General features: G+C 50.6%; 1 protein-coding gene across 2 annotated transcripts; it reads left to right on the top strand.

The window, feature by feature from the left end:
* Positions 1-617: 617 nt before the first annotated feature.
* Positions 618-26,457, top strand: ATOH8 (atonal bHLH transcription factor 8). Of its 2 annotated transcripts, XM_074587310.1 has the most exons (3): positions 618-1,409; positions 15,424-15,615; positions 24,735-26,457. In XM_074587310.1, the coding sequence occupies exons 1-3, from the start codon at positions 618-620 to the stop codon at positions 24,738-24,740; spliced, it is 990 nt and encodes a 329-aa protein (XP_074443411.1). In that variant the 3' UTR covers positions 24,741-26,457. The 2 variants fall into 2 exon arrangements, with proteins under 2 accessions (XP_074443411.1, XP_074443410.1); XM_074587309.1 differs by lacking the exons at positions 15,424-15,615; positions 24,735-26,457 and adding an exon at positions 10,784-11,718.
* The last annotated feature ends 1,543 nt before the right edge of the window (positions 26,458-28,000 follow it).

Here is a 28,000-nt window from a genome sequence, read left to right as displayed (position 1 = left end):
AGCCCTGGCCCTGCTGAGCTGGGGCTGCTGTCCCCGGCACGGCAAGGGGAGTTAAGGGGTTTCGGGGTGCCAGCAGAAGGCAGCCCACAGCCGGTAGCAATTACCCACGCGTCCGGGCTCCCTTGTTATCCCTGTGAAAAACAGGGCAGCCCTTTCCTGCGGAAGAATTCTTCCAAGCGGATCCGAAGTCGGTAGCAGAACAGCAACCGAAGGCTTTGGGGAGCCGTGGAAGGCAAAGTGGCCGCGGGAGGTGTATCTGCGAGGTGTTGGAGCTTCCCCGGCTCCCCCGGCTCCCCGTCCCGCCGGGGTGCTTCCAGAGCTCCCGGGCGCGCTTAGGAAGGCAACGTGAAGTCAAGCACCCCCCCGCCTCGCAGCTTGATGAGGGAAACGAGTGATAGGAGCGGAGAAGCGGGATGAAGTGGGGCTGGAAACCAAAGCACATCATGGATTTCCCTGGGGAGGTGAAGGGGGCTGGTGGGGGAAGAAAAAAGCGCACGCGGTGGGTCGCGGCGAGTCTCCGGGGGGCAGGATTTCTCTTCCATCGCATGGAAGAACGAGATTAAAGAAGAAAGTGGGAGTGGGGTGGGAGGGGAGGGAAGGGAAGGGGGGGGGGGGGGATGAACAAAGGAGATTGGCAGCACAGCTGTTTTGGGAAGAAAAAAAAAAAAAAAAAAAGCCAGCCTTCCTGTTTCTTTAAAGCCGCTCATCTGCGCGGCGGGCCGGCTGCCGGCGGTGGGAGGCAGGCTGCGGGGAGCCGCGGACGGACGGACAGACAGACGCAGGGACGGACGGAGCGAGCCGGCCCGCCGGGGCTCCGCTGCCCGCCGCGGCCGAGCGGGCGCAGATGGGCGGCGGCGGCAGCGGGGCGGCGGCGGCAGCAGCAGCAGCGGGAGCGGAGCGGCGGAGCGTCCGCTGCTGAGCGCACCCGCGCAGCGCCCCGCGCCATGCGGAGCACGCCGCTGGCTGGGGGGGAGCCCTGGCCGCGCCTCTGCGCCGCCGAGCTCGGGGGGCTGCGGCGGCTGCGGCGCAAGCAGGGCTGCAAAAGTTTCCGCGTCGAGCTGAAAGTGCTGAGCGGCCGGCGGACGGGGCTCCGCGCTCCCCCACCGCCGCCGCCGCCGCCGCCCCCCGCCGCCGCCGCCTGGGAGCCGCGCAGCGCCGCGCTCGGCCCCCCCGCCCCCGCCGCCGCCAGCGCCTTCCCCGCCGCCCCGCCGCCGCCGCCGCCCCCCGCCGCCCGCCCGCCGCCGCCGCCGCCGCCGCCCGCCGCCTCCCCGCGCCCGCGGCCGGGCGAGGCGTCCGGCGTCTCGCCGGAGATCAAAGCCCTGCAGCAGACGCGGCGGCTGTTGGCCAACGCCCGGGAGAGGACCCGCGTCCACACCATCAGCGCCGCCTTCGAGGCGCTGCGGAAGCAGGTACCTGCCGCCGGCCGCATCCCTCCCTCCCCCGCCCCGGCCTCATCCCTGGCTGCTGCGGCCCCGCGGGGAGCCGGGGCTCCGCGGGCGGGATGAGGGATGCGGGATGCGAGATGCGTCGCGTGGCACACTGCAGGCACCCCGCACACAGGCGCACCCTCTGCTGTCCCTTTCGGGGACCGCCCGAGGGGCGCTGATGGGTGCGCGGGGAGGGCGCCCGCTCCGCCTTGTGCCTGAGGGCAGGGCAGGTTAAAGGCAGGAGCCTAGAGCAGACGCCTGACAGCAGGGGAAGTCGGTTCAAAATGCCTGGAAGTACCAACCCTAGAACTATGCTAACAATCAAGATAAATAAATAAGGGCTTATAATTTGTTTGCAGTTAGAAACTTTTAGACTCCCCCCACTCCCACCCCACCCCGGAGAGAGAATCGCGTGGAGGGAAAAATATGAAACAAACGGAGAAAGCCCTCCGAGTGAAAACAGAGGGTGGAGAGAGGCCAAGCTGCGAGCTGGGTGATGCTTCTGTACCAAGAGCACGTGTACTCGCTAGCTCTCCTGCTGGGATGGGCTGCCCCAAAGGGATCTCTGGGAATTCGGGCAGCAAAGTGCTCCTGTTGAATTCTGTGCAGGGTGTCTGAACCCTCGGCCCCCTTGGGGTTCCCGCAGCCACCTCTGAAACTTTCATTGTGCCCCATGTCTGCCAGGAATAGGCGAGTTAAGTGGTGGTCCCCTGCCGGTTAGTTTCCCATGATTTTTACTGTAGTGTGTGCTTCAAGTGTGTACGGTGCCGGGCTTTCTTGTTGAGAGGTCTTGAAAATCCTCATGGCTATCTGTGAAGGATAATAGACGTGTTCTCACTGCAGAGTGAAGCTTCTGAAAAGTAAATGAAGTTTTGGACACAATCCCTCCATCACCTCCCTGACATGTGGAAGGTGAGGAGAGATAGGGAGAAGCCATACCCCAGCCTTGATGTTTTTATATCTTGCCCACAAGGATAAATCAGTGTCCTGGCCCCTATACTCTGCCCTGTACTCTGCCCTCTCTTGTGTGTAGGCACCCTGTAACAGCTCACTGATAGACAAAGATGTGCTGTCACACTGTGCAAGCCCAGCTGTCCCGGCTTTTCTGCCTTTCCAGTAAATGCTGATGGGACTATTTCAGGTGTGTAAGAAGGAGGAGGTGCACAGGGCTTGAAGGGCTCTGAGCTGCAGATGAGTCTGTTTGTGAGAGATGCTGAGCATCGCCTCTCTCAGGATGGTCCCTCCAGCCCAGTGGGAGTGCTTGCAGGGGGGTTGACACAGCCACGCTTTTGGCTACCATCTTTCAGACGTTACTTATCCAAGCCATTCCCCAAGTGTGCTCACTTTAGGGCTCAATCCTCTTTCCTGCTTAGAGGAGCTCTGCTTGTTCCCTTCTCCTGTGTGCTGCACTTCTCCAGTGCTTCTCAATGACTGCTTTGTGTTGGGTAACTGCATCCCAAGAGTTAATCCTTCCCCGTCATCTGCTTCTGCAAACAGACTTCCAGCACTGACCTCGGTAGGAAGCGCAGGCTGAGACTGGGACTATCTGTCAGGAGGGAATTGCTGATGAGCATCTAAACTAGAGCATTTTTAATCACCACGTGGTGGTGGGATCTGACAGCTTCTGTTATAATCACAGTAATTCAATATTTGCCGGATGCTATCCCTCCGGTGCTGAGAGGCTGCCCCTTGTAGGTGCAAACTCCAGACTTGATATATTTTGTTTCTATAAGCTCCTTCCATATCTTGGTTGTTTGGCAACTGTCTGTAGCGCGCCTGGAAGTGTCAGTCTAATTCTCCGTGGACAGACATCTACACCACCAAAACCGCAAGGGGAAGTAGCACTGATTTCCCAAATCACTGGCAATCTTGTTCTAGGCTGAGCCTCAAGCAGAAGTCAGGCAAGCAACAAATTAAAGCCGCACTCTTTTGGGAAATGGGCAACTCTTGAAAAGCCTCAGATTCCTGGCCTTGGCCCTGTCTCCATAAATCATTTCAGCCCTGGACTCAGCTGGGAGCCCAAAGAGCCTGGAGAACAAGTTGCTGTCCTCTCTTCACATGAAAGCTGGTCTCTAGGGTCAGCACAGAAACATACTGGCAGAGCTGTATTCGCTCTGTAGAGAGAAAGAAATCATCCTCCGGGAAATGTTTGCTGCGAGGTTTTCCTAGCAATTTGCTGAGGGGTGGGCTGGCTGTCCCGACCATCATTGGATGACATTTGGATTCATTTCTTGTTGGGCTGCCAACGGCGTGCTTGGTGCCATACGTGACATCAGGTGACAGTCAGCTTCATTGCACATATGCGCGGCGCTGGCTTGTCACTCAAATCATTCACACCGGTGCCGGTGGAGAGGTTTTTGAGGAGCAAGTTTGGATCAGAAGAGGGGACGTTGCTTTCCGTGATGTCTTGGTCAGTGGGGCTGGGACGCGGGAGTATGGCGAGATGCGTTTGTAGAGGTAAACGCAGCCGGGAAGCTTTCCCTTGCCCCGGGTAAGCGCCGTCTTTTCACATCCCTGAACATACAAAGGGCCCTGTGCAGGAGGCAATCCTTGTGCGCCGTCAGCCGCAGACCTCGCTTTACTTCTTGTTCCTTGGTTAGCCCTCCGTCCCCTCCTTGTCATCACGTATCAGGCTCTTCGGCAGCTGGGAGGCTTTTCCTGAGGCCCTGAAACCGATACCTCCCCGCAGACGGGCGGGCGAGGAGCACGGGAGAGTGCTGTGTGCTCGCACGCAGCCGGCCCCTGCCCCGTGCTCCTTTGGGAAGGGGTCGGGTGCTGGATGTGGAGCCCCCGCTCAGCCACCGGTACCCAGCACCCACACAGGTGTCGTCCCCTTACCCACCCTGTTCGGATGTGAAGGGCTGGAGATACCCATCCTTGCTGTCATGCATGAGATAAAACTCCAATGTTTGCAGGATCAGGCCCACCACGGCCACGCCGTAGGGAGCACATCAATGCATGGTGAGGAGGAGGAGGAGGAGGAGGAGAAAGGGGAAGCCATGCCTCTCTGCAGGACACGCTCCCCGTCTCGGCAGCCCACCCGAGGGCGAGCGACTGGCACGCAGTGTGCCGGGCAGATGGGCTGACAGCGGCATCCCTGCGCTCCGCAGCTGTGTACATATGGCACACATGTTTCGGCTTGTGTCGGCTAGCTTTCCAGATGGCAGGAAGGGGTGGGTTTTGGGTTTTTTTCACCAGTTCTTGGTGGAGGAAGAACCGACCACAGTCGTTTCACATAAGGAGAGGCTTATCCAGGCATGTCCCTGGCTCGCCTCTGAGGCCAGGGCCCCCTCAAAGGTGGGAGGTAGGTGGGTAGCTGCTGGCTCTGGGAAGCTGCCTGCTGCTGGGAGAGATGTGTCATTGCCGTTGTGCTCGCCCCTTGGTGTCATGGCCACCAGGAATGAGGATTTCGCTCCCTCTCTCTGTATCAAGCTGCTGCCTTCACCATAGGGCCATAACACTGAAGTGGGACTGAGGAGTAGGTGCTCCTCAGATACAGCTCCTTCTCCGTAGTCTTCACACTTGTGATCTTCAGCTACTCAGTCCGGAAGAGATTTTCCCTGCTCAGTCCTCCAAGCATCATTTGTCCAAGTGATCCTTCCACTGATGATGGACTCCTGTAGCTAACAGCATAGCTCTCCATGGAAAACACTCACCTGCTCTAAAACACTTTCAGATGGTGGAGATACTTCTGCTATACTTTGCTTTCCCTCTGCTGCTGCCTTTCTGGGTGTCCCTCCTGGGTGCTGCTCCTATCCCCATGGAGGGGCAGCTGCTCCAGGACCCCCCATAAGTGACATGATGGGTTGTCACTTCCCATCCTTTTTCTCTCTCTCTCCCTGCCATTGTGGGTGGTCAACGAACCCAAAGATCCCCGATGCAGACAGAGACGCAGCACTGAGTTCACAAGAACCTAAGGTCATCTCCTCCTCCATCTAAAGTGCCCTTGTGCTGGTGGATGTTCCAGTTCATGAAGTAGTGCAGCTGTTCAGAGGAGACAAGATGCAACAGCACCACTGCACAGCTTCAGAGCAACTGCTGTCTAGGCCACACCACAGTTGCTAGCAACGCTGGCTCCTTTTTTTGTCTGTAAATTTCTTTTAGCAGCAAGAGTCTTTTACTCCAGCACATCCCAAGTGTGAAACTGAACCATCTTAGTGTTTATTACAGCATGGGCTTAGCCACCAGATTTGCTCCTGGAGGCCTTGGCCAGGAGGAAATGGTGCTCTCCACCATTAGGTTGCAGCGGGTACCCAAGCAAACCAACTCCCACCAATATATTGCGCTTGCAGGAGTTGCAATTGAGCTTCTCAGCTGTGCTGACAGACCCTAAGGTGGCAGCAAACTCTCCCTCGATGGACGGAGACAACCACAGCAGCCTTCCTGATCTGGAGCCTGCCTAGGCTTGCACATCTGGTTTCTCTCTGGAGCACTGCTGTCCAGCTCCTCCTCGAGAAAGCAACACATCGAGCCGCAGCGAGCTAGACTCTGCGCCGGGAGCAAATGTGTCCACAGACATTTATTTTTCCCTTGAAGTATATTGGCGTTTTTCTAAATCTTTTCACCACTGCATTACCAGGGCGCTCTCTGCCTTAGCAGCTGACAGCCTCGCTCTCCACACTCATGTGGGTTTTGAGGATATTTTAGGGTTTTATAGGGCTTTTTAGCTGTTGGAGTAGAGGTTTTTTCCCCCCACTAGCATCCTTTCACTTTTTGCTGCCAGTATGCACATGGCTGCTGTGGCTTGTTGTTAAATCAGTGCAGAAGAGACCCCGCTTGCTCCCATCGGGAGCGTGGTGGGACATCAGGAGCGGCAGCCTCAAGGCCACGGCAGGAGGTTGCGTTGCTGTGGGGTGGCATGGGGGCGAGCTGTCTGCAGGGGTTTGAAGGGACAAGCCAGGCACTAAATGCAGGCAGGACCTGCGGCTTGAGCAGTGCCTTAGCCACAAGCCAGTGGAGGCTGGGACTATTCTGGGGATGCATCATTACGTGCCCACCCTCCTCATGTGTCATCCCAAAGGCAGCTGTGGTTTGTCACCTCTGCAGGCGGGACACCGTATGCGACCAGTGTCGCTGGCGTGTCCTTATTGCGTGGTGGGGAGGCTGAGAGCTTTCCTCCATCACCTGCTGACATCTCCCAGCCCTATTCGCAGTGATTCATTCCCCCCGTGATGCCACCAGCAGGAAACCCTGGGATGCCTTAAAACCCAGCTCCTGAAGACAAACCGCCCGTTGAGCTCCCTGGGGGTGGCAGCTGGACAGGAAGGTTTGGCCCTGCTCCATGGTGGCAGTTGGAGAGATGCTGCCGGGCTTCGGGAGAGCCGGAGCATCCTCCACACGTTGCTCGCAACGTGCGGTGCCACCGCTGTGCATTGTCATCAAACAGCACAGCATTAACCGGAGCATCTCGGTGGTTTGAGCCAGTCCGGAGTGATGCTTACAGTTATTTAGAGCCCAGCTGGGGCAGAGCGGGGCAGCACTGTGGTTTAACAGCTAAAGAAGATGACAAAACACTGGCCTGAAGCAACACAAGCGGAGAGAAAATAAGGGAGAAACCAGACAAAAGGACAAAAATCCTGAAAACAATGACTGTGTGTCACCAAGAACAGGGCTTGTTTGCTCCCTTGGCTGCTGTCTAACTGATTTTATCCTCTGCTACAAATCCCGCTCCTGTCGGGAGGTATTTGCTTTGCCTGCTGCAGCCACCCCAAGTTAACCTCTGTGTTTTCTTATGGCTCCCACTGAAATCGGAGGAAAGAGTCTGCTTTTCTCTGTCGGGCTTTGAATCCAGCTTCCGCTCCCTGCCTTAATCCGCTCTGAAATTCCTCTCCGGGCTGCAGTCCCCATGGTGGGGAGGTGGGGCGCTTTAGTGGTACCTTGCAGAGAGCACCCTGGGCTCTTTGTTCCCAACCTGCATCTCCTTCAGTCCATGCCATGTGTGTTCACAAAGTGATATATCCCACCCCAGTCCCAGTTTGCACTGTCCCCTGTGCCAAGCAGGGATGCAGGGATGCGTGTGCTGTGGGAAGGCTGGGCTCCTTGCAGCTGGCCTGGGCAGGGCAGCTTCTGGGTCTAAACAGTGATAGCAAAGGAGTGGAAAACCTGTGATGTCCAGCAGTGGCTGGTGACTAAAGAATCGCCAAGGCCAAGTTGGGCCTGGTGTAATTCCATTAGCTTCGGTGGAGCTTGTTCTCCTGTTCCCCAGGTGAATTGGATCAATTGGACCTCAGAGATGGGGATGACCACTACGAAAATGTCACCCGAAAAAGTGTTTCCCCACTGTAGTGCTTGAGGGTGGCCCCTTCTAGAGGAGATTTTCTGTGCCCAATGGCCCTGGGATTTCTCCTGTGATACCCCAGTAGTCCTCTCTGTAGTTCCTATTCTGGGAGGTGGTTCAAAGATCCTGCAATAAGGTAAGAGCTTTGCTGCAGCCCGACAATGTGTTGTTTTTCACGCATGATACTGAGAGTTTGTGTTGCATGCCCTGAGGATATGCAGGAGGCTTTGAGGGTGCAAAACGTCTAGGGATAGTGCAGGAGGACTGTCCAAAACGGAGCGGAGCCAGGCCTGGGGCAGCATTAACTAGACTGCCGTTTGGAAGAGATCCCTGGGGTGAACTCACCCAGCACCACACCTAGGTTTTGTTTGGAGGAAGCCAATTCATTCGCTCCAAGGAGTGAACTCATGTTTCTGCAATGTGAGCGATGGGGGAGCCAGGAGCTGGGAGGGAACCGGGAGCTGGGTTATTTGACAGCGTGGACCCACCCGAGAGGCGAAGGCGCCTCGGTCGGAACTAGTGCTCCCGCCGGAGCGATGCTGCTTTTGTTCTTGTTGGCATTTTTAAGCTAGGTTTGGTCCCTGGCTGGATGCTTCGCTGCCTGTGGCGAGGCAAGGATGAGGCTTTCTTTCAAGCTGCTGTGATTGCTTTGCTAGCACGGGGCTGCCCGTTCTGCTGCAAGTCTGGTGGCAGAGAAACAAAAGCCTCCCACACCCGTGGTATGAAATAGCTACCCGTTGCTGGCCAAAATAGAGCTCTGCGGAGCATCTGACACCGTGACACCCACAGATGGTGGAGGGAGGTGATTCTGCCCCTCTACCGGGCAATACTGCGTCCAGCTCTGGAGCCCTCAGCACAGGAAAGACATGGACCTGCTGGAGCAGGTCCACAGGAGGGCCACAAAAATGCTCAGAGGGATGGAGCACTTTTCCCGTGAAGAACGGTCGTGAGAGTTGTGAAAGAGAAGAGAAAGCTCCAGGGACATCTTAATGAGGGCCGTCAACACTTAAAGGGGCATATAAGAAAGATGGGGACAAACATTTTAGTAGGGTTTGTTGCGATAGGACAAGGAGTAATGGTTTTAAATTAAAAGAGAGTGGATTCAGACTAGATAGAAGGAAGACATTTTTTACGATGAGGGTGATGAAACACTGGACTGGGTTGCCCAGAGAGGTGGTAGACGCGCCATCCCTGGAAACATTCAAGGTCAGGTTGGACGGGGCTCTGAGCAACCTGATCTAATTGGAGATGTCCCTGCTTATTGCACGGGCTTTGAACTAGGTGACCTGTAAAGGGATGGGTTGGAAGGGATCCAACCCAAACCATTCTGTGATTCTATGATATCAGCTGCACCCAAGCCACAGACAGCTTCAAAAACTCAGTGACGGCACCATTTTGAATGCGCACACAAGCCAAAGCCCTGCAGAAACACATGCAACATATTCCTCTCTGCCTCTCTGGTAGCTGTAAGTTGCTTGGTGGTTCTGAACCACACACTGCGGTTCTCCTGGGTCCTAAGTTCAGGCACTCCACGGAAGTTGTCTGCTTCTATGGTGCTGTTATTGCAATTGCCAGATCCACCCACTGATAACCAACTGCACTGAAGGGGTCTGACAGGACTGTTGAAAGGACGCCCCAGCAGTGCTTGCAGGCTTTTCCATCATACAGCTGTACAAATCATCATCGTCCCCCTCGGACAATAGGAAGACTCAGGGCATGTATCTGTCAAGAGCAAGGTAGGGAAGCCAAGTCCTTTCCTGGTGAATCTGGACACACCAACTGGCACATCAATCAACGGGTCCTCCAAGAAGTGGAAGGACCCATATGTGTTCACCTCCCCCCTGGAACTGGGTGGAAAGAAAAGGGCTGGCACCAAACCCTTCCCAAACATGCTCTACAATGTAACATATCTTGAAACAAGGAATGGTCTTCTGGACAAGGCCTTCAGCTTGTTAAGGCTGTTATAGAATCACAGAATGGTGACGTTGGAAGGGATCCTTAAAGATCAGCTAGTCCAACCTCCCAGTGTGGGCAGGGCTGTCTGTCACGGGATCGGGTTGCTCAAAGCCCCATCCAGCCTGACCTTGAACACTTCCAGTGGTGGGGCATCCACAACTTCTCAGCTCCTCCTCCCAGTAGCTCCACAGACACTAGTCCTGGAGGTACTTTGGGATGGTGAGAGAGGTCTCCCCTGTGCTCGGGACCGACGAGCAAGGAACACCAGCAGTCCTGTGGCCCCAACCTGCTGCCTTTCCCCTGAGGTGCCTTAACCCCAGGAAATGTCTGACTCAAGCTGGGGTGGAAGGAGAGATGTGCAAAAGCCAGAACTATTAAGCACTGGACATTTATATGAACCTTCTGGAAATATTTTTGGCAGGAGGCACAGCACAAACAATGAGACAGTGCAGTTGCGCTGTGTGTTCAGATGCGGGGAAGAGGCAGCCAAATGCTTTCTCGGGGCGGGGGCTGGTGTGTTTTAACTCCCAGCATAAAAATAAACCAGATGAATTAGCAGACAGGTAAATTCAGCAGCTTATTATGGCATGTTGTGGAGGAGCTAGCTGTCAGGAGGGCTTAGCTTACGCTGCATCGCAAACACGGACATCTCTCTGCCTTGGAGCCAACCTGTCTTCCCTGCCGTACCCGGGGGGGGGGGCAAATTCTGCCCTGCATGACCTTCACGTGGAGGGGATCTGTGTAAGTCTGTGCTGCTGAGTCCCGTTTCTAGCACGGTAGCAGAGAGGTCTGGACCCCCAGCACTCAATGCTCTTCTTTCTTCCAGTGTTTTCATGCAGCGTAAAAGCAGAGTGGACTTGGCTTTACAGACATTATCTGTACAAGTCCAGAGGGTGTTTATAGGAATTGTATCTAATTGATAAGGACAGAGCGACCCAGCCAGAAGCTCAATAGTATGAACTGGCTTAATGCTTCTAAAGTCCATGGGTTGTTCCCCACAGACCCATCATGGTGAAGATATCCTTCACCCTCAAATGGTAGGGGTGGTTATTGTACCCTCTCACCCATCTTTTTCTCTAGTTGTTCCCTGCCTCATCCTGCAGTTGCCTCTCCTGTGCCCTAGGTGAGAATCGGCTCCAAGACCTTGTCTTTGGTGGATGACAGTGACCCTCTGGGGAGCTGCAGTGGAGCCTTGCCTTCCTCAAGAGGGCTGGCTGCGGGCCGAGCACTGCTCCGGTCAAGTGCGCGACAGACTTCCCACGGACTTCAAAGGGAGCATCTTTGGTCTTCCAAGGGCGCTGCCTCTGAATCGCAGACGTCAAGGATGGAGAAGACCTGTTAGGTCATATCCCGTCCTATCTTCCTGCCAAAGAAGGGCTCTTCTGCACAGGAATATGTCTCAAGAACGTTCATCTTGCTACTGCCAGCCTGGAGATCACTGATAACACCCATGAGACTCTGCAGAGCCTTTAGCAAATACAACCAACAAACATCCTCTGGCTGAAGCTCTGGTTCCTGCTGGTCCCAGCCCACTGCTGTGCCGGTCTCCCGAAGCCGAGGATGGTGACATTATCCTTTCCTTTCTAGCAGACAGCTGCATTCCTTCGGATCAGTGTGAAATTTCAGTTGCAGTTCCTTCCTAATTCCTTTTAATCATCGCAAATATTGCAGGCAAGATGGTGAGCCGCGCTGCCGCTCGGCAGAAATCAGTGAGGTCAGATAAGGGAAATATTTTCATTAACTGCACGAGAACTTGAGCTCTCCCTTGGCTCCCCCTGGCTCTGGATGGACCTGCTCAGCTCCTGTCTTCACAGCTCTCCCACCAAAGGACTGATGTCTGTTCGGCTCAGGCATGATGAGCAAGAAGGTGGCAGAAGGAGAGGGCTTGGTGCTCACCAGGAGCATGACGGATGCCTGCTCCCGTTACCTCCTGCCAAAAATCTGTGTAGCGCAGATCCCATGGGAGCTGCGGGGGTTACGCCTGCATGGCCACACCAGCATCAGGCACATTTCCCATTTCTAAGGTGCTTACTCCGTTTTGGGTTGGATTTTGGAGATTTCTTGGCATCCAAGTGTGTCATCAACACCCTTCACTCTATCTCGTGCAAATCTGTCCCCTCTTCTCTGCTGGCTTTATGTTAAAGAAGGGATAAAACCAAAGTTCACTTTCTTCCCTGCCGCCCCCCCACACACACACACACCCATCCCTGCTTGGGGAAGCTTTGGATCTGAACTAAAAGTGGCTCATTCCTCTCTCAATTTCCCATGTTTAATTCAAAAGGAAACATTAAAATGGCAGGAGCTGAGCCAAGACAGGGAGGGTTCCTGCAAAACAGTTATTCTAACACTGTTACCATGGCAAAAACTCTTATCTCCTAATGTTGGTGCCCCGCACCCATCCCGGTGGTATCTGAGCTGCTCAAGGTGAAACTCTTCCCCTGTACATACAGCTCCAGTTTGGACTTTGCTCCAGCGTGTGGGAAAAGTGTTGTGTAATCCCAGTCGAGGGTTTTGTCAACTGTGTTAGTTCTGAGATCTTTCTTGGAATTTGTAGCAAACATGTCCTACAAAACAGTTTGGTTTTTATTTTGTTTCTTCTTCTTTTTTTTTTTTTAAATAAAAACACAAAAGAAAGAGCAAAACAGATGAGGAAAAAAGACATTAGCCTGCCTTCTTGTGTTGTAACTGGACAGCGTCTGTTCATCAGCCTCAAGGATTTCGTGGTCTATTTTACTTCCACTCGATTTAACTTCCTTCTTACTCTAATTCTGAAATTATTCCCACATTTCACTGAATCCTTCCATTTTAGTTTCCATCTTGCTTTGGTCTTTTGCGCCGCTGTTTGATCTAGGATCTCCACTGTTCTTGTTACATCGGCGTCAAAAGAGACTTGGGTGGTTTTGCTGCCCAAAGCTCTTGCTTTCAAAATAACTCTCAGCTTATTGCATCTGGGGGCCAGGTATTAGGGTCTGAGGGCAAGCGCTGTTGGCGGGTTCATAAAGCCGGCAAAGAACTCCAGGCGAGGATTTGGAGAGAGATTTTCTAGTGTAAGAAGAGGCCCTTTGTGCCACCAGATTCCAGCCATTTCCAGCAACCCCTCTGATTTACACTGGAGTGACGGGGACAACACTTAGCCTTGCCTTTTCCTTGACTGCCAGCTTTGCAAAGAGGGTCTTACAGGGCGTATCTCAAATCCCGTGTGACACCTAGTGCTGGTTCCAGCAGGAGGGGTCTGGAAGTGGCTCTGTCCCTTTTGGGTTTCTGTTACCAGCAGAGAAGTTTCTGTTCTGTGCAACTGCTACCGGAGGTCAATGCCGCGGTGGCAGCGGGTGTTCCCAGGGAATAAAAAGATTCCCTGCCACCTCAGGGGTATCAGTAGCAGATGATGTGTATAGAAAAACTATGAAAGGTTTGACTTGCTTCTGGAGAGGTTGGATACTGCTGGACACCTCAGCTGTATCATACAAGCCAAACGGCCCATAGGGTTAAGAGCATTAAAATCCACGTGCTTGTGGATAAGGGTGATCCAGCTGATTGTTGTTGGCCTGGATTTCCATAAGTAGTATGTCAGAGCTCCTCCTAAGCAGTGCAATAGGAAGTTTCTTGGCAATACTCCAGAAAAAAGTACTGATATTTGCTAAAGGTAGCAAAGATAAGAAGAATTACAGAGAGACCTTATGACTCTGAGTGACTAGGTAATAATACGGCAGATGAAATAAATACAATGTAGATAAAGTGATGCATACGGGAAAAAACATACCAGATTCCACGTGTGAAGTGATAGACCCTGAGCTGACCATTATCTCAGAGAAAAGAGACCTCAGGGTTTCTATAGATGTTTCAGTGGAAGTCTTGGGTCAGTGCCTGGTAGTGTTCACAAATCAAATCAGGAGTTACGAGAAAAGGAATATTAAAGAAAACAGAGAACATAACATAAACATCTGTTAGATAAATACACAGAGCACCCACAACATGAATACTGTGTTTGTTCTGATCGTCTCAGCTCCAAAAGGACTAGGAAGTGTTCAGTGAAGAGCAGCAAGGGTCATGAAAGGTATGGGATGACTTCCACAAAACTGTCTGCTAAGGAGGTTTGATCTTTTTCATCTGGAAAAGAGGCTGAAAAGATGATGGAGGACTAAAAACATGTGTCACACAGAAGGTGAATAAAAATTTGTTGTCCTCTCTTCTAGTACAGGAGCTGGGGAACCACAAGTGAAGACAGTAGGAGCCAAGTTCAAAACAAGCAAAAGGAGGGCAGTGCTATATAGACTGGGGAGAAAACTTTGCAAAAGGATGTTATGGGTGCTCAAAATTGACAGGGGTTCAGCTTACCAGACCAAATTCATGTACGAAAAATCTGTTATGGGTTGCTCAATACGGGGACTGCACATCTAGCTGAGGTCACAGAGCTGACTTTAGTTGGAGCCCGGCAGAATACTTGGGGAAATCCTATATAAGTCTGAGCTGTTCTGCTCCTCCCTCGGCATCCGCATATGGCCGCTGTGGGGTTTGGGAGGGGGTGAACCCATCTTACCTTATGTAAAGTCAGGGACATTACTCCAGTGATGAGCCTGGCTTTGTGTCTCTGTGGAGAAAAGAGAAGCTGAGGCATGAGCATGGAAAGAAGCATTAAAAAATCTCCAACCGTAAGCAGAGTGTGGCACCCTAGAGGGATGAGGAGGATGCAGACCCGTACGGAGGTAGATGATAGAGGGGCATTGAGGCATTCCAGTAATTGATGTAGTATGAAAACTTAGATTGACGGGCGGTCAGACAACCTGAGTGGCCAGGATGGATTTCAGATAAACGCCTGGCTCCATTTTCCTGTAGGCGATAGACTCTTTCGCATTGAAGGCTGAATGACCTTTAGCAATTTAGCAAACTAGCGAATGTGGCCCCAAGCCTATTGAACTCAGAAGAAGACCTCTCTTTAAGCTGGACATGTCAAAGTTGTGTGCCTAAAATTGAGCGTATATGTAGTGTTTTGCTGGATGACAATTGAAAAGCAATCAACCCCTCTGCAGCAGGAAATATACTCTTCAGTTGTGTAGACACACACTGTTTAGGTTGAATTGTTTGAATGTTTCACATTGCACTAGAAATCTTCAAGGGTAAAGAAATAAATAGGGTAAGATACGGCCAGGGCCCTGAACCAGACTCTGGTTTGGTCTCTTCTGGGAGGTTGAGGTACCGTGACGGGGTGTTTCAGCAGGTGGGAACTACTGTCTCCATGTCCTGCTCCTACAACAGCACCATGTTTTTGCGCAGGCTGGCAGCCATGATTGATGCTGTTTGAGCGCAAAAACACCAGGTTGTGATGTATTTGCTCGTACCTCCCTTATTGCCTTTTTCTGCAAGACCTGCGATGGCATTGGAGCTACTTGCAGGGAGTAAGTTACTCAAGACGAGTAACTGGGTGGCATGGGGCTTGCAGGTTTCCAAGAAAAAAAGGGCCTCCCAGAAGCGAACTGAACATCAGGCAGACATCCCAGGCCATATCCTGCCATCACGTTTTAAGCAGAACTGCCCCGCTGAAATCAAGAGGCTTCGTGCTGCTTTCATCCCCATGGAGATCAGCGGGGGAGTTCTTCTTAAAAACCTGTTGGGACCATATGGCCTTTTATCGCTAGAGTTCCTATTTATGTAAAAAATTGCTAAGAAAATAACCTACAGTTGTTTTTTTCATGCTTCAAGCAAGATATTTTGTTTATCTGGCCTAATTTTTAATTTATTTTTTTTTTTCCCTGTTACCCTTTCTAGGTTCCCTGCTATTCTTATGGTCAAAAGTTGTCCAAACTGGCCATCTTGAGAATAGCCTGTAACTATATCCTTTCCCTGGCCAGACTAGCAGACCTGGATTACAGCGCTGACCACAGTAACATGAGCTTCTCTGAATGCGTGGAGCAGTGCACTAGGACCTTACAAGCAGAAGGAAGATCTAAAAAAAGGAAGGTATGTTACAGCCACCCCCCCTCGCCCCCCAAATAACGGTAAAAGTTACAAAAGGGAAAAAAAAGAAAAAGGAAACAAAAAAAAAAAAAATCCAAAGTGGTTTTCTTCCTTTCTCAACCTCTTGAAATTTTCCCGATTTTTTTTATCCCTTGCCTTTCTCTCTTGCTTTTTCTCCTCCATCCCTCTGATCTTGTAATAACCGCATTCCTCTCTAATCAAAAGCTTTTCTCTCCTCCCCGTCCTCCGCGCCGGGCTCTTCCTCTCGTTAGTCACCCGTCGTGTGTTTTAGCACGAGCATGATCCTATTCGAGTCATTTCGGGACTGTTATTTGTTAAACCAAACCAACCTCGAGTCGCCTTTTGGAGCCCATAAAACACGGTCGCCCGCCTGTGTTTTCTGTTTTGTTTAAGCTAACACTTATCTCTGAGAAAAATCACCCGACAACAAAAAAAAAGTAGCTAATGGAGACGTTGTATGTATAAACACATTAGTAAGATGTATGACCTGAAGGACATGTGGGTATCTTGAGGAAACAACGTTAAATCTAATTACGCCTTGCATTCCTTTAGGTTACTTAACACTGAACCAATTAGGTGAAATCATCGTCAAGCGGCGGGAGGAGGAAGCGGTGCGTTCTGCCAGTTTTCCTCTCAGGGAGTGACGTGGGTGAATTAAAGGAGTGATTGATGTCTTTGTTCGGGCTTTTATGACAAAAAGAGTTTTGTAAACTTGAATTGAACTTCCCCCTGCTTTCTGGGCTTGCTTGTCAGGCGGGATAATAAATCAGTGGGATTTTAATGGATGAATGGGCAGCTAAGCCAGGGAGCAGGCTCCTTCCCCGGTGTCATTAAGGTCTGCCTCCGATTCAGGCAGGTTTCCTCGGTTTTCCTCCTCTTTAGCCCAACAAATCATCCTGCAGAAATCCAGTTTATAAATAAACACAATAGCACACTCCCTGTCGCTTCCTCTCGCTGTCATGGGCCATATTTATGCCCCTGGAGCAGCAGTGCCAGGTGGAGACACGGCACTGCTTGCCCACGGCCGACAGCACCAGCTGAAACTGGGAGATGCTGGGGGAGCTCCTGGGCATGGCCCGAAATTGGGTGTTCAGTGTGGGGTCTGTAGTGCTACAGGCGGGGCTGTGCCAGGGGCACTGATGTGATGCCACCAACTCTAGGGTGAGGTGAGACTTGGGTCTTGGGTACCCTCCCGAAGTCAGGATGGGGGAGAAAAAGAAGATGAGCATCCTTTGGGGGCTTTACCAGATTGCTAGTTGGGTCTTGGGTCCCCTCTCCAAGTTGAGATGGGGGAGAAGAAGAGGATGAGCATCCTTCTTGGGGTTTTAGCAGATTGCTAGTTGGGTCTTGGGTACCCTCCCGAAGTCAGGATGGGGGAGAAAAAGAGGATGAGCATCCTTCTTGGGGCTTCAGCAGATTTCTGGGCTGGTGTTCAGGCTTTGGGTGCCCAATGGACTGAGACCCATTGTCTTGGCTTATGTAAACCAATGTCAGCTTAAAGACAGAAAACATGGAGCCAGATTTCAAATGGCTCCAAATCCCAGGGTGCTCACATCTGAGGGTTAGGGCTCAGCCCATCCTTAATTAAAAAAAAACAAATTAAGAATTAAAAGCCTTCCATTTATGGCATCTTATTCTCTGAAGTTCGCTCCGGAGCGGATGCATGGAGAAAAGCCCCGAGCCCATCGAGAGCGTGTGAACAATGAAACTCTCATGGGGCATTGGCACATCCCACCTCCCAACAAGCCACCACCGATCCACAGAAACAGCATCACCAGGAGAAAATCTGTCTTTTCTCCACATTTTTGAAGGACACCCACCCTAACCCTTCTCCAAAGGCCCTCTCCGAAAAAGCAAGCTGGGCTTTGTACCTGAGGCAGGGTCTTAGTCCTTGCTCTGCCTTGCTTTTCTTTCTGGAAAGTGTCTTGCAAATGCATTTCTGCTATTTGGGAAAGCCCAAGTTTAGGACAGCCCAAGAGCCTGTGGATGCCCCTGGCTGATAGGTATCATTTTATTTTCAGCAGTATTTGCTCAGGTGATGGCAAGAGCACATTCAGCTGATGATTAAGCTAAAACCAGTAGGTGCCACTAAGTAACAGCAGTAATTACCAATAGATAGGAATGGGGACGCAAAGCCTGGGTTGGGAGGACTCATCTTGGTATCTCCCTTTCTCCTTGAGCCAAGCAAATCGATGTCATTGTGAGCACGAGGGAGGGAAATTATAGATCCGGAGTGGCTGTGCAGGGAAGATCCGAGCTCTGGATGTCAGGTGGTGTGAAGGGATGTCTCTCCTGGGGGGTCTCACGTGGGCGGCTGGATGAGGATACAATGGCTTGGCCCAAAATCACCGCGCCCTCATTAATTTTGAAATAGGCACGTTTTTCTAAGCTGTGTGTGTTTTTAATCAGGTCTCCAAAACCACTGCTAGCTGAGCAGTTCCTCTGAATTATCGACTTTGGGGTGGTTGTTATATTTTTGCTGTTGTTGTTTTTAGATTTCCTTTTTTATTCTCTCTTAAAAAAAAAAAAATCACAGCAAGCCTGAATACAGACCTCCACTCCTCAAGCTGTACTGTTGGGTCCACAGCACACTTATCTCCTGTCATCTCAATTTTATTGTGTCTCTGCCTCTATCGCTTGCTCTCTCAGTGCTCCGATTGCAATGTGCTGTGGCACTGTGAGCTTTTAACACAAAAAAGTAGCTGGTTGGAGTTTGTTTTGGCAGGCAAGGGCTCCAGATGTTGCATTTGCTGGATTGTGCGTCGCCGCTTGCTTTGCTTTTGAGGGCGAATTATCTGCTATCCCTAACGTTGGGTTGTTCAGACTTTGCTGTTGCAATATGAAATTTAGTGGATGTTTTTTCCCCCACTTTCTACACCATTTTGTTATTAGAAAAGTTGGCTTTAGCCTCTCAAACTTGACTAGGGAAAAAAAAAATCCATCCCCTTTCCAGTCCTAACTACAGTTATATGGTGATTTTAGTTGTTGCAATTGAGACTTGACTGAGGGTGTTTGGTGATGGGAGATCTCATTTATAAGCGGCAAAAGGGGTAATTGAAGGGTTTCAAATGCCTTTTACTTTAAAAAAGAAAGAGCTGCATGAGGGGGTGATGAATTCTGATGAAAGTCTTCATTCTTCTCACAGGTAATTAGCGATAGAACAAGAGGGAATGGGTTCAAGCTGCAACAGGGTAGGTTTAGACTGGACATTAGGAAAAAATTCTTCACAGAAACAGTGGTCAGACACTGGAATAGGCCGCCCAGGGAGGTGGTGGAGTCACCATCCCTGAATGTGTTTAAGACTTGTTCAGATGTGGTGTTAGGGGATATGGTGTAGGGGAGAACTTTGTAGAGTGGGGTTGACGGTTGGACTCAATGATCCCAAGGGTCTTTTCCAACCTAAATGATTCTATGACTCTATGATTCTATGATTTTTTAAAGCTGCCTTTTGGTTGGTTATACAAGTGATCTGGACTAAGCCTTGCCCTTTACCGCGCAGGCAAGGGTTGCACCATGTCAGAGATTTGGGTTGCGACACCCTCAGCAGGGCCTTGAGTCCTGCTGGGACCACACTGATGTCCTGGGAGAAGGGGGGGATCTACCTTTGGCTCCAGCCAAGAGCATCCTCTGGCAGCGCTGAGGTTGTGACAGTGAAAGGAGGTGGATCAGAAAGGGGAATGCAAGTTTTCTGATCCCCGGTGTACGCTACTTCTGCACGGGACGTGATCCTGAGTGGCCAGAGGTCACTTGAAAGCCTCTCGCAGATTTTGTAGGGTTTCAGGTCCAGCCTGCTGTTTGCACAGTCTCTTTTTAAAGCCTTTTTCCCCCAGGGCCAAATTCTGGTGCCCCGCAGGAGGGCGGCATTATGGCTCAGGATAGGATTAGGGCTTCAGGGTGCGTGGCCGGGTGCTCTCCCTGGAGACCAGTGGTTCTGTGGGTGCAGAGCTGTGCACCACAGCCCCCGACACCCCCCAGCCCCGCAGGATCGAGCCCCCAGGGCTGTGGGGCAGACCTAACCTCCCCACCAGGCAGCAACACGACGGCCCTTCGGTCTGCGCAGAGCAGGGCCCGACTGCTAACAAAACCCCGTACAGCACACCCAGCACTGAACAGAAAACCCCCAGCGCTAAAAAAAAAAAAACAAAAAAAAACAAAAAAAACAAACCCCAAACTTCCATCGCAAGGTTCGTTTTCTTTTCCTTCCCTTCCCCTCTGTACTTTTGGTGAGCCCTTGTGCAAGGCAGCAACATCGCCGCGGCCATGGGAGCTAAGCCGGGAGGGATGGGTGAGGGATTTTTATTTTTTTTATTTTTTTTTTTTTTTAGCTTCATCCTCCCCCCCGTCCCGGCTCTTCTGGCAGTCGCAGACTCCAGATGTTCGGAGCGCGAGCTGGGAAGTCCTGCTGGCGCCACTTGGGGCAGAGGGCAGGGGAAAGGCACGCGAGCTGGAACCCGGAGTACTCAGTCACTGCAGGACTTGGCGCATTCCCCAGCTCGCTGCTGGCACATTCCCCAGCTCTCTCCTGGCCATCTGTTCCAAAAAAACACTTTCAGAACCTCATCATCACTCAGGATACAACACTGCGAGCAGCTGTTAGCGAGGCAGAAGGAAAAAAAAAAAAAACACACACACACACACACACATTTTAAAAAAAAAAAAAAACCCAACCCCAAACCATGCAAAAGGTCTCTTTGTGAGAGAGGAAACTGGGTTATGAATAACAGGCGAGCAGTTGGAGCTCAATAAAAGTTTTCGGCTGGAATTTAGTTTCTTGTTTTTGTGCCTGTGTGTGTGGATGCGCACAGACGCAAGGAATTAAAAAATTAAAAATGTACGCGCGCGCTCTCTCTCTCTATATATATATTCCCTGATAATTAAATGATATAGAAGCATATATAGAATGAAAAGCCACTCTATTTGTTGCAGTCTGCTGCACTAAAATGGCTCACATTATGTATGTAATTATTGCATTATATAAAATAGTTATTGTGGTGTTCTGCCATGCCTTGACGCCGCCTCATTGCTACTTTGCTAAAAGCAGAGCTCCTGCTGTAGGTAGTAACACTTACTCCCATTGAAAAATTCAAAGGAGGGCGTTCTGCAGGCGTATTTACTTGCAGGAGCGAACAAGTTAAGGTTTTATATTATAAAAGAGAAATGGTAGTGGCAGGCTTGATTTGTATTGCTTTGTATTGAAACCGTTCGCTTGGAGCATATTTTTTCTATAACACTGTATCATGACTCGTGATTTATTTAGACAGAGCCCCGAGATAAAGCCACAGCTCCCACCCCCTGGTTTGCACGGATGATCCTGGCTGCTGGGGCTTGCTGTTATTGATCATCTGATATTGATTATTATAACACATTCGGAGCCAGCACAGTAAAAATCTTGATGATCTGCATGGCATTTCTTCCTCGCGGCTTCCCGTCCTGTGTGAGGAGGAGGAGGGGGTGGGTCTGATAATGAGGTTCGACCTCCCTTCCCCTGCAGTTTGACTTAGCAGAGGTTCCTCTTTAAAAATAGCTTCATTTCCCTGCTAGGACTAGCAGGCGAGAGCGGGCAGCCAGCCAGTCTGCTTCCCCACGGCCGCCGGCTCCGCGGGCCCCGGGGAGGAGCTGGACCACAGGAGAGCAGCGACCCGCTCCCGAGCCGTCCGTCCATCCGTCTGCGGGACAGGGGGATGGCAGCATCCCCGGGGAGGCAGCCTAGATCTGCCTGACCATGAGTTATCCCTGCCCCGTGCTAGCTGAAGGATTATGCACCCGGGGGCAACAGACCTGCTTAAAAATAAGGCGGCCGTAGAGGTGGTGAGGCTGTGTAAGTGCCATGGCGGGTTCCCGCGCTTATTGCTTGCGTTTGATATGTCCCTGCAACCCGAAACAGCAGTTGCAAATGGGGCAGGGCTGCGAGGCTGAGGGCTCGTGATGAGTTCATGAGCAAGTTCACCCAGTGCTGGGCAGGGAGGTGGCGGCAGCAACGTGCATCCCCGAGGGCACTGCACACCCTGCCTTAGCCCGTCGGGGGGTTGAGCATCAGTACCCCAAAGAGCAGGGCCGAAAGCTTTCCCTTGCAAAAGGCATGTGATGAGGGACCCCAGTGTTGCATGGCAGCACCCCAAAACCCCCTTTGCTTTGAGGGGTGTTGGAGCAGCCGCATCTCATCACGCAAAGGCTGGGGCCAGGGATTTGCTCCCACAGTGGGAGTCCCAGTGTAGGCTCCGTTCCCTTTGTAGCAAGGGCATTACCAAGAATAGGGGGAGATCCACCCCACAGATATCAGGTAACTACAGCAAAAGGAAAATGTGAGTAGAAGCGACAGGAGAAGCCCTGGAACAAAGGCTGACTCAATTCCAGAAGTGCTTTGATTTATAGAGATTGAAATGCTCCGGGATGCTGCAAACTCACCAAGGTCATTGGGCCAGTTGTCAAATTCAAGAGCCGTGGGAGTTCTGATATTATTAGTTTAAAGCAGACCCTGGTTAATAAATCTGTCTTCAGAGCTCCTGGCTGGAGTGGAAAAGGGTGGAGGGGGAAAGAAAAGAGCCTGTTCCCACCTAACATAACCCATGGCCAGCGTTGGGCAGTGCCTGGGGACCGGCCAGGCAGTGCCAACAGGGTCTGCTGTGCTCCTCCATTGTGTTGCAGAGGGATCTCGCCATTCCCTTCATTTCCTTTGCCGGGAAGGCATATCACGATTGCCCTTACCTGCCCTTGGCTGATTGGTACATATTTCCTCTTGCCCCCGCCATGACTGATCTTCCCTGATGGGGGGACTTAAGAGCAGAGACCTGCTGCTGAATGAAGCTCCTCTTCCTAAACCCATCCCACTTCCCAAAACCCACCAATGCTTTTTATCAGCATCAAGCACCCTGAGCTAAAGGGTAGGGTCTCTCTGAATGAATGCAGGAGGTGTTAACTGCGATCTCAGCTCCTATTTGTTCTGTGCTTTAAAGACCACGGGAGGCACAGGAGAGGGGACCGGGGGCCCTGTGACTCCGGTGGCTTTGACTTAGGGCAGGAAGCTGCTATTGCCGGGTAATTTGTTCCTGCAGTGGAAAAGATTTTGCTTGCTAAGACTGCTGTTCCAGACGGGAACAGGGAGGATTTGTCTCTCTACTGTCTTTTAATATTAATGAGAGTGGTCATTGCTTCCCTCCTTTTTTCTTCTCTTACATTTTCTTTCCATGTGGGATGAATTAAACAACTGACTTTTCTATTACAGGTTATTAATATATATTATTTATTTTGGAAAATAATTTTAGGGGGTCCCCAACAGAAGCGTTTGCAATACACAAGGCTGTTTGTCATTCTCCCACCTAACCCTCATTTATTTAAAATCCCAAATCCCAATTAGGGCCTTGAGTTAGGGCAATAGTTGCTACTTTCTCCTGCTCTGAGCAGCACTAGGTAGTGTTTTACAGTCAGCAGAGACACCTCCCTATTGATAATAATTGCAATAACGAGCTCTGTTTTCAGATTTGGCATGTGCCAGATGCGAAGAGTTTATTATTGCTTATGTAGGAGAACAACCGATGTGGGCTGGGACCGATGGAGTGACATTTGTCCAGGGACTTTGTTATCACTGGGATGCGCTGAGATGCAGCCAGCCCACAGCTCTGTCCTGTCCTCCCGCAGAGCTGCACGGCCAAACGCCTCCACCACCATATCCAGATGTGCTGACCCCAACTCCAGGAGTCTGGGGTCCAGCAGAGACCAGCATTTCTTGCATGGAGAATGACCTGGGTCCTTTCAATGAAATACTCTTACTGAGGGCAATCCTGATGGTCCTGGGGCTATCCTGTGCTTCACAGGGTCCACACTTTGCAGGAGGGGGTGGCAAGGTAGATTTTGGGTCCCTCTGCCCCTTAGCCTCATGTGGATGCTCAGGTGTGATGGTGGATCTCATTAGGGCAGCTGCCCTAATGATAATTAAAATAAATGATCATTAAAATGAAATAATAAAATAAAATAAAATAAATCAAAACATCAGTATCTTCGTAATATTTTATACCTCAGTGTTACAATATTCAGTAATGGAAAAGAAGAGGCAGTACAGAAACAAAATGGATTGAGGAAAAAAATGTTTTTCAGGCCAAGCGTTAAGGAGTTTGACCTTTTTAAGACTGTCAGAAAGACGGCTGATCTGTCCAGGGAATTGATGACCGTGTCCAAAGGACTTTCAGAGGCCGTACTGCACCCTGAAGGGCTCTTAAATCCACTGGCGAAAAGCAAGAAACGGTGGTTGGATTCGGTAAATGTGATCTCATTTCCAAGTTTCTAATTCCTAAGTTACTTAAAGGAGGATTTAGGAGCCCACGTGATGAAGGCAGTTTGGACAACACCGATGTGATCTCATGAAAGAGCAGGCCCTGAGGATTTTACTCTGTTTTGAACTATGCTAAGGATTGCTTGTGGGATATTCATGGGGCTTATTTTAAGGCTAAAGGGGGTTTAGATGAGGTTTTCCCTGTCTGAAGCTGCTGTGCTTTGGAGCTGTGCATTTTCCAATGGACTTGGACATAACTCTCTGTAGCCAAATGCAATTACCCAAGTACATCTGCCACGGCCGTGACTGGCAGGGAGATGTGCAGGCACAGGGGACAGGTCGCAGTCCTGCAGGCTGAGAAGCCGTGCACACAGAAAAGTAAATGCAATCACTAAAATACAGAAATAAACCCCATACCCTGCACAAATCCAGCTTGTCCCAACTCCTTTGCTTTCCCTCTCTGATTCTGACATCGGCTTCTGAAGCTGAAAATAGACCCCAAAAGCTGCAGGTCTTGTCAAAAGCAGGTACTTGCCATCACTTCTAATATTTTTTTTTTGCAGCAGGAGCTGGAGCCAGCACCTAATTCTCTGGTTGCGTTTCTTCCCCAAACCTTCCTCATCCACTCTTTGTCGGTCCCTCTGCTCTGTGTGGGCTCTGGCCACCATTGTGGCACCTGCAGGTGGTTGCCCTTGCAAGCCCAACTCTTTGTGGGTTCCCGTGGCCAACAGTTCCTGAAGATACTCCAGCCATGTGTCAACGACGGTCGTTCGTGCAAGGAGCCGCCAGGACACCATGTGTTCACTGTTCTGATGGTGCATCTTTTTCTTTCCAGGAGTAATAACCAGGAAGGGAGGATTCAGAAGAGCTTCCAGCCAGTGTTACATCTGTTCTTGGGAAAGGTTGCACGATCCAGATGAAGACTGCAAGCAGCTTTTTTGCAGAAACCCCTTTTCGAGATAACGATTGGCCAAGGAACTTTCTCAATCTCTGGAACAGAAAGGAAAAAAGGAAAAGAAAAAAAAAAAAAGGACAGGGATGCTTCTTATTGTTGTTAAGCCAGCCACCTTTTAGTACGTGCAATTTATTTAGCACTTTTCCCTTTGCTTAACTGGGAAATGTTACCCTCTCAGCTCATGTGTACAGTAATTTTTTGTTGTTGTTGTTGTTGCTGTTGTGCCAAAGATTTGATGGAGCTTCTACACTGTGTCTTATTTTTGCCTTAACGTTAAATCTTTGAGCCAAAGAAAAATCAGAGGTGCCATTCAGATGGTGGCGAGCAGGCCAGCCAGCTCTCAGTGACAAATCTGAATTTCTGAATCCTTCTGTGAGTCGCCTCTTATTTCTCCTGCCCGCACATCTCTGCCTGCAGCCCTGGAGCCAGCTTTCCGTGTGGGCAAGGGCTGAGACAACACCAACTCGTGCTTCGGCGTTCAGGTTTGCTTCTTGCTTTGAGCTACTCTGTAGTTCTGCCTTTTGGGCAATTTCCTGACCTTCCTGCCTGTGCGACAACATCCACAGGGTAGAATACTGACACGAAAGTGAGAGCTGAAACAGGAGCTATGAATTTTTTTTAAAAAAAACCAAATAAATAAATAAAATTAACTAAGCAAAAGCTAAGTGGCATGTAAAACCAAAAAAAAAAAAAAAGGAAAAAGGAAATCAAAAGAAAGTTCAGCTAGGCAGAATGAAATTGAAATGCAGCAAAACAATTCAGTGGGTGTTTCAGGTTTGTGAAGTCGTTTTTTTCCGTGGGGTTTTTTTAAGTGGTCAGAAACCCATGTAATGCAAAAGCATTTGAATCCTATACTGTACCTTTCACTTCAAATTGAAGTAAAAAAAAGAAAAGATTGAGAAACATTTGCTTGGAGTAAGCAGACTTTATAGGTAATGCAGTTTGTATGCAAGACATCTGCTAATGATGAGGGGACAGAGCTCTGTGTTCAAGTTAAAAAAAAAAAAAAAAGGGTTTCCAAACCAAGGAGATTAACATATTTTGTTTCCCACTCAAGGGGAAAGGTTATTTGCGAGGCCAGATTCGCATCCTGGCTACATCAGTGTAGATCAGCTTCCCGGGGGTCTGACTTACTCCAGTCAGAATCCGGCCGGGCATCACCGGGCGTTGGGGCGGGCAAGGGGCTGGGGCGGGCGAGCATGGACGGGCAGGGGAGGGAGAATAGACTCTGTTTTACTGACATGAATACAAAACTTGAACTCCTCAGTGCCTGCCCGTTTATTTCCCAAGCTGAGCAATTGGCTGATGAATGCGGAGTCGGGGAGCTGGTATGCAAAACCTGAGCTCACCAGAGCAAGGACTGGATCTGGGGGGGGAGCCAGGTTGTGCAGTGACAGTCTACTCGCTGCCAAGTCCCCTGGCCCAGGCAAGGATGGGCGAGCTCCCGCTGAGGATGCTCAAGATGTCTTCTACCTGATTTCTGGGACACGCGGGGGACGACTGTATCTAAGCCCCATCCCAGGAACTCATTATACTGCTCATCCCTCCGCCGCCACCGCTGGTCATTATTAGCAGCCCAATAAAATACATTTTTAGATTGTCATTTGTATTTCTTTATTAAAACACAGTTTTTAACCCTGTCTTTTGTTATGTAAATTAAGGACAGCTTTTTAGCTTTTAACAGGGAAAGGGGCTGCGCTCATGGACCATGGTACCCATGTCAAAGGGTTGGGTTTAAAGTGCATTTGCTTTCAAGAACTAGCAAGCGGCTGGACCTCAGGGTTGTGACCCAGCTGCAGAAAACAATGAGAGAAAGGGAACTGGAAGGCAGTAGGAAAAAAAAAACACAGCATCACAAGATGACCTAAAGGGGGAAATGCAGGTTTTGTATGAGGCCATGCTGCAATTCTCCTGTCTGGGCTTTGAGCAAGGGTGTTGACAGCCCCAGGTTGTCCCCACGCTGGCACACACAGGCTACACCATGTAGCCGGGGGCTAGGGAAATGCTGTGAGCATTTTCTGTCTGTGAGCAGCGCCCAAAATTCACCAAGCATTTTTCATTTCAGAAATACCATCGTATCTTAGTCAAGAGTTGTGCAGTGGCTCAGTTCGTGAGAGTTAATAATTATCAGTAAGGCAAGGTCTGCAGGGGGAGTCAGCAATACAATATTGCTGATACTCTTTATTTACCTTTTTTTTTCCTTTTGATTCCTGTTGATAGATAAGGAATTTGTTGCAAATACGTAAATCACAAGCTGGGCGGCATCATTGAGTTGTAGCTGAGGCTTCAGGTTTTGCAATAGTGTTTGTCTCCCCAAATAGGGAAACATTAACCCTTGGGATCAAGTTGCTTCATTTACAAATTCCTAAATTCACTTTTCTTAAACATTCCCTGCTATTCCCACTCTACTGCTGCCCTCCCGTAAATGCAAGCAGAAAGGTAGCCCTTAAAAGTTTAAAAAATATTTTTTTGCTTGGTTTAAGTGACTGTGCCTCTGCAAGAGGCTGCACGGATGCTTTTGCATCCCAACGAGAGGTCAGGCGAGGCGAGAAGATCGTCATCGCTACCACTGCCCCGTGCTGCCCAGCCCAGTTCCACCAACCGACTCGGACAACAGCAAGGGTAAATTTTTACCAAAAGGCAGCAAACATGTGAGTTTGAACAGCGTAGAGGAGGTGACACTCTGCTTTCCTGGCCAGGCACGCAGCCAGGGTCGGCCGAGGTGCAGAGCCGGCCTTGCCTCACTCCTTCCCAGCAAACATGTTGAGCGATTGCTCTCCTCTGACGGTAACAAGGTAATGATGTTTGTTGTTGTGCTGGAAAAGAAAAGCAGCACTCATGCTGTCACCTCCCCAGGGTCAGCAGAGCCAAAGCCTTCGCTCCCAGTTGGCACCAGCCCCCAGGCCCAAGTCTTGGATGGGAGGGCACAGGAGCCCTTGTAACGCGCCCCCTTGTAGGACAGGGATTCGGCTGACCATGACCCACCATGGGACAGAGGAGAGATGACGTTCATTAGGCGAAGGGGATGCTGAGACGCCAGTGGGATTTATATGTGGTTTTGCCAGATGCTGGATGCCCTATTAAACCATTAATCACACACCAAACCAGTAACATCACCTGGACATAAAGCACTGTGCCCCATTAAT

The sequence above is a fragment of the Larus michahellis genome, chromosome 5 (genome assembly GCF_964199755.1).
Source record: "Larus michahellis chromosome 5, bLarMic1.1, whole genome shotgun sequence".
NCBI lineage: Eukaryota > Metazoa > Chordata > Aves > Charadriiformes > Laridae > Larus > Larus michahellis.
This window is presented reverse-complemented; position numbering and strand designations above follow the sequence as displayed.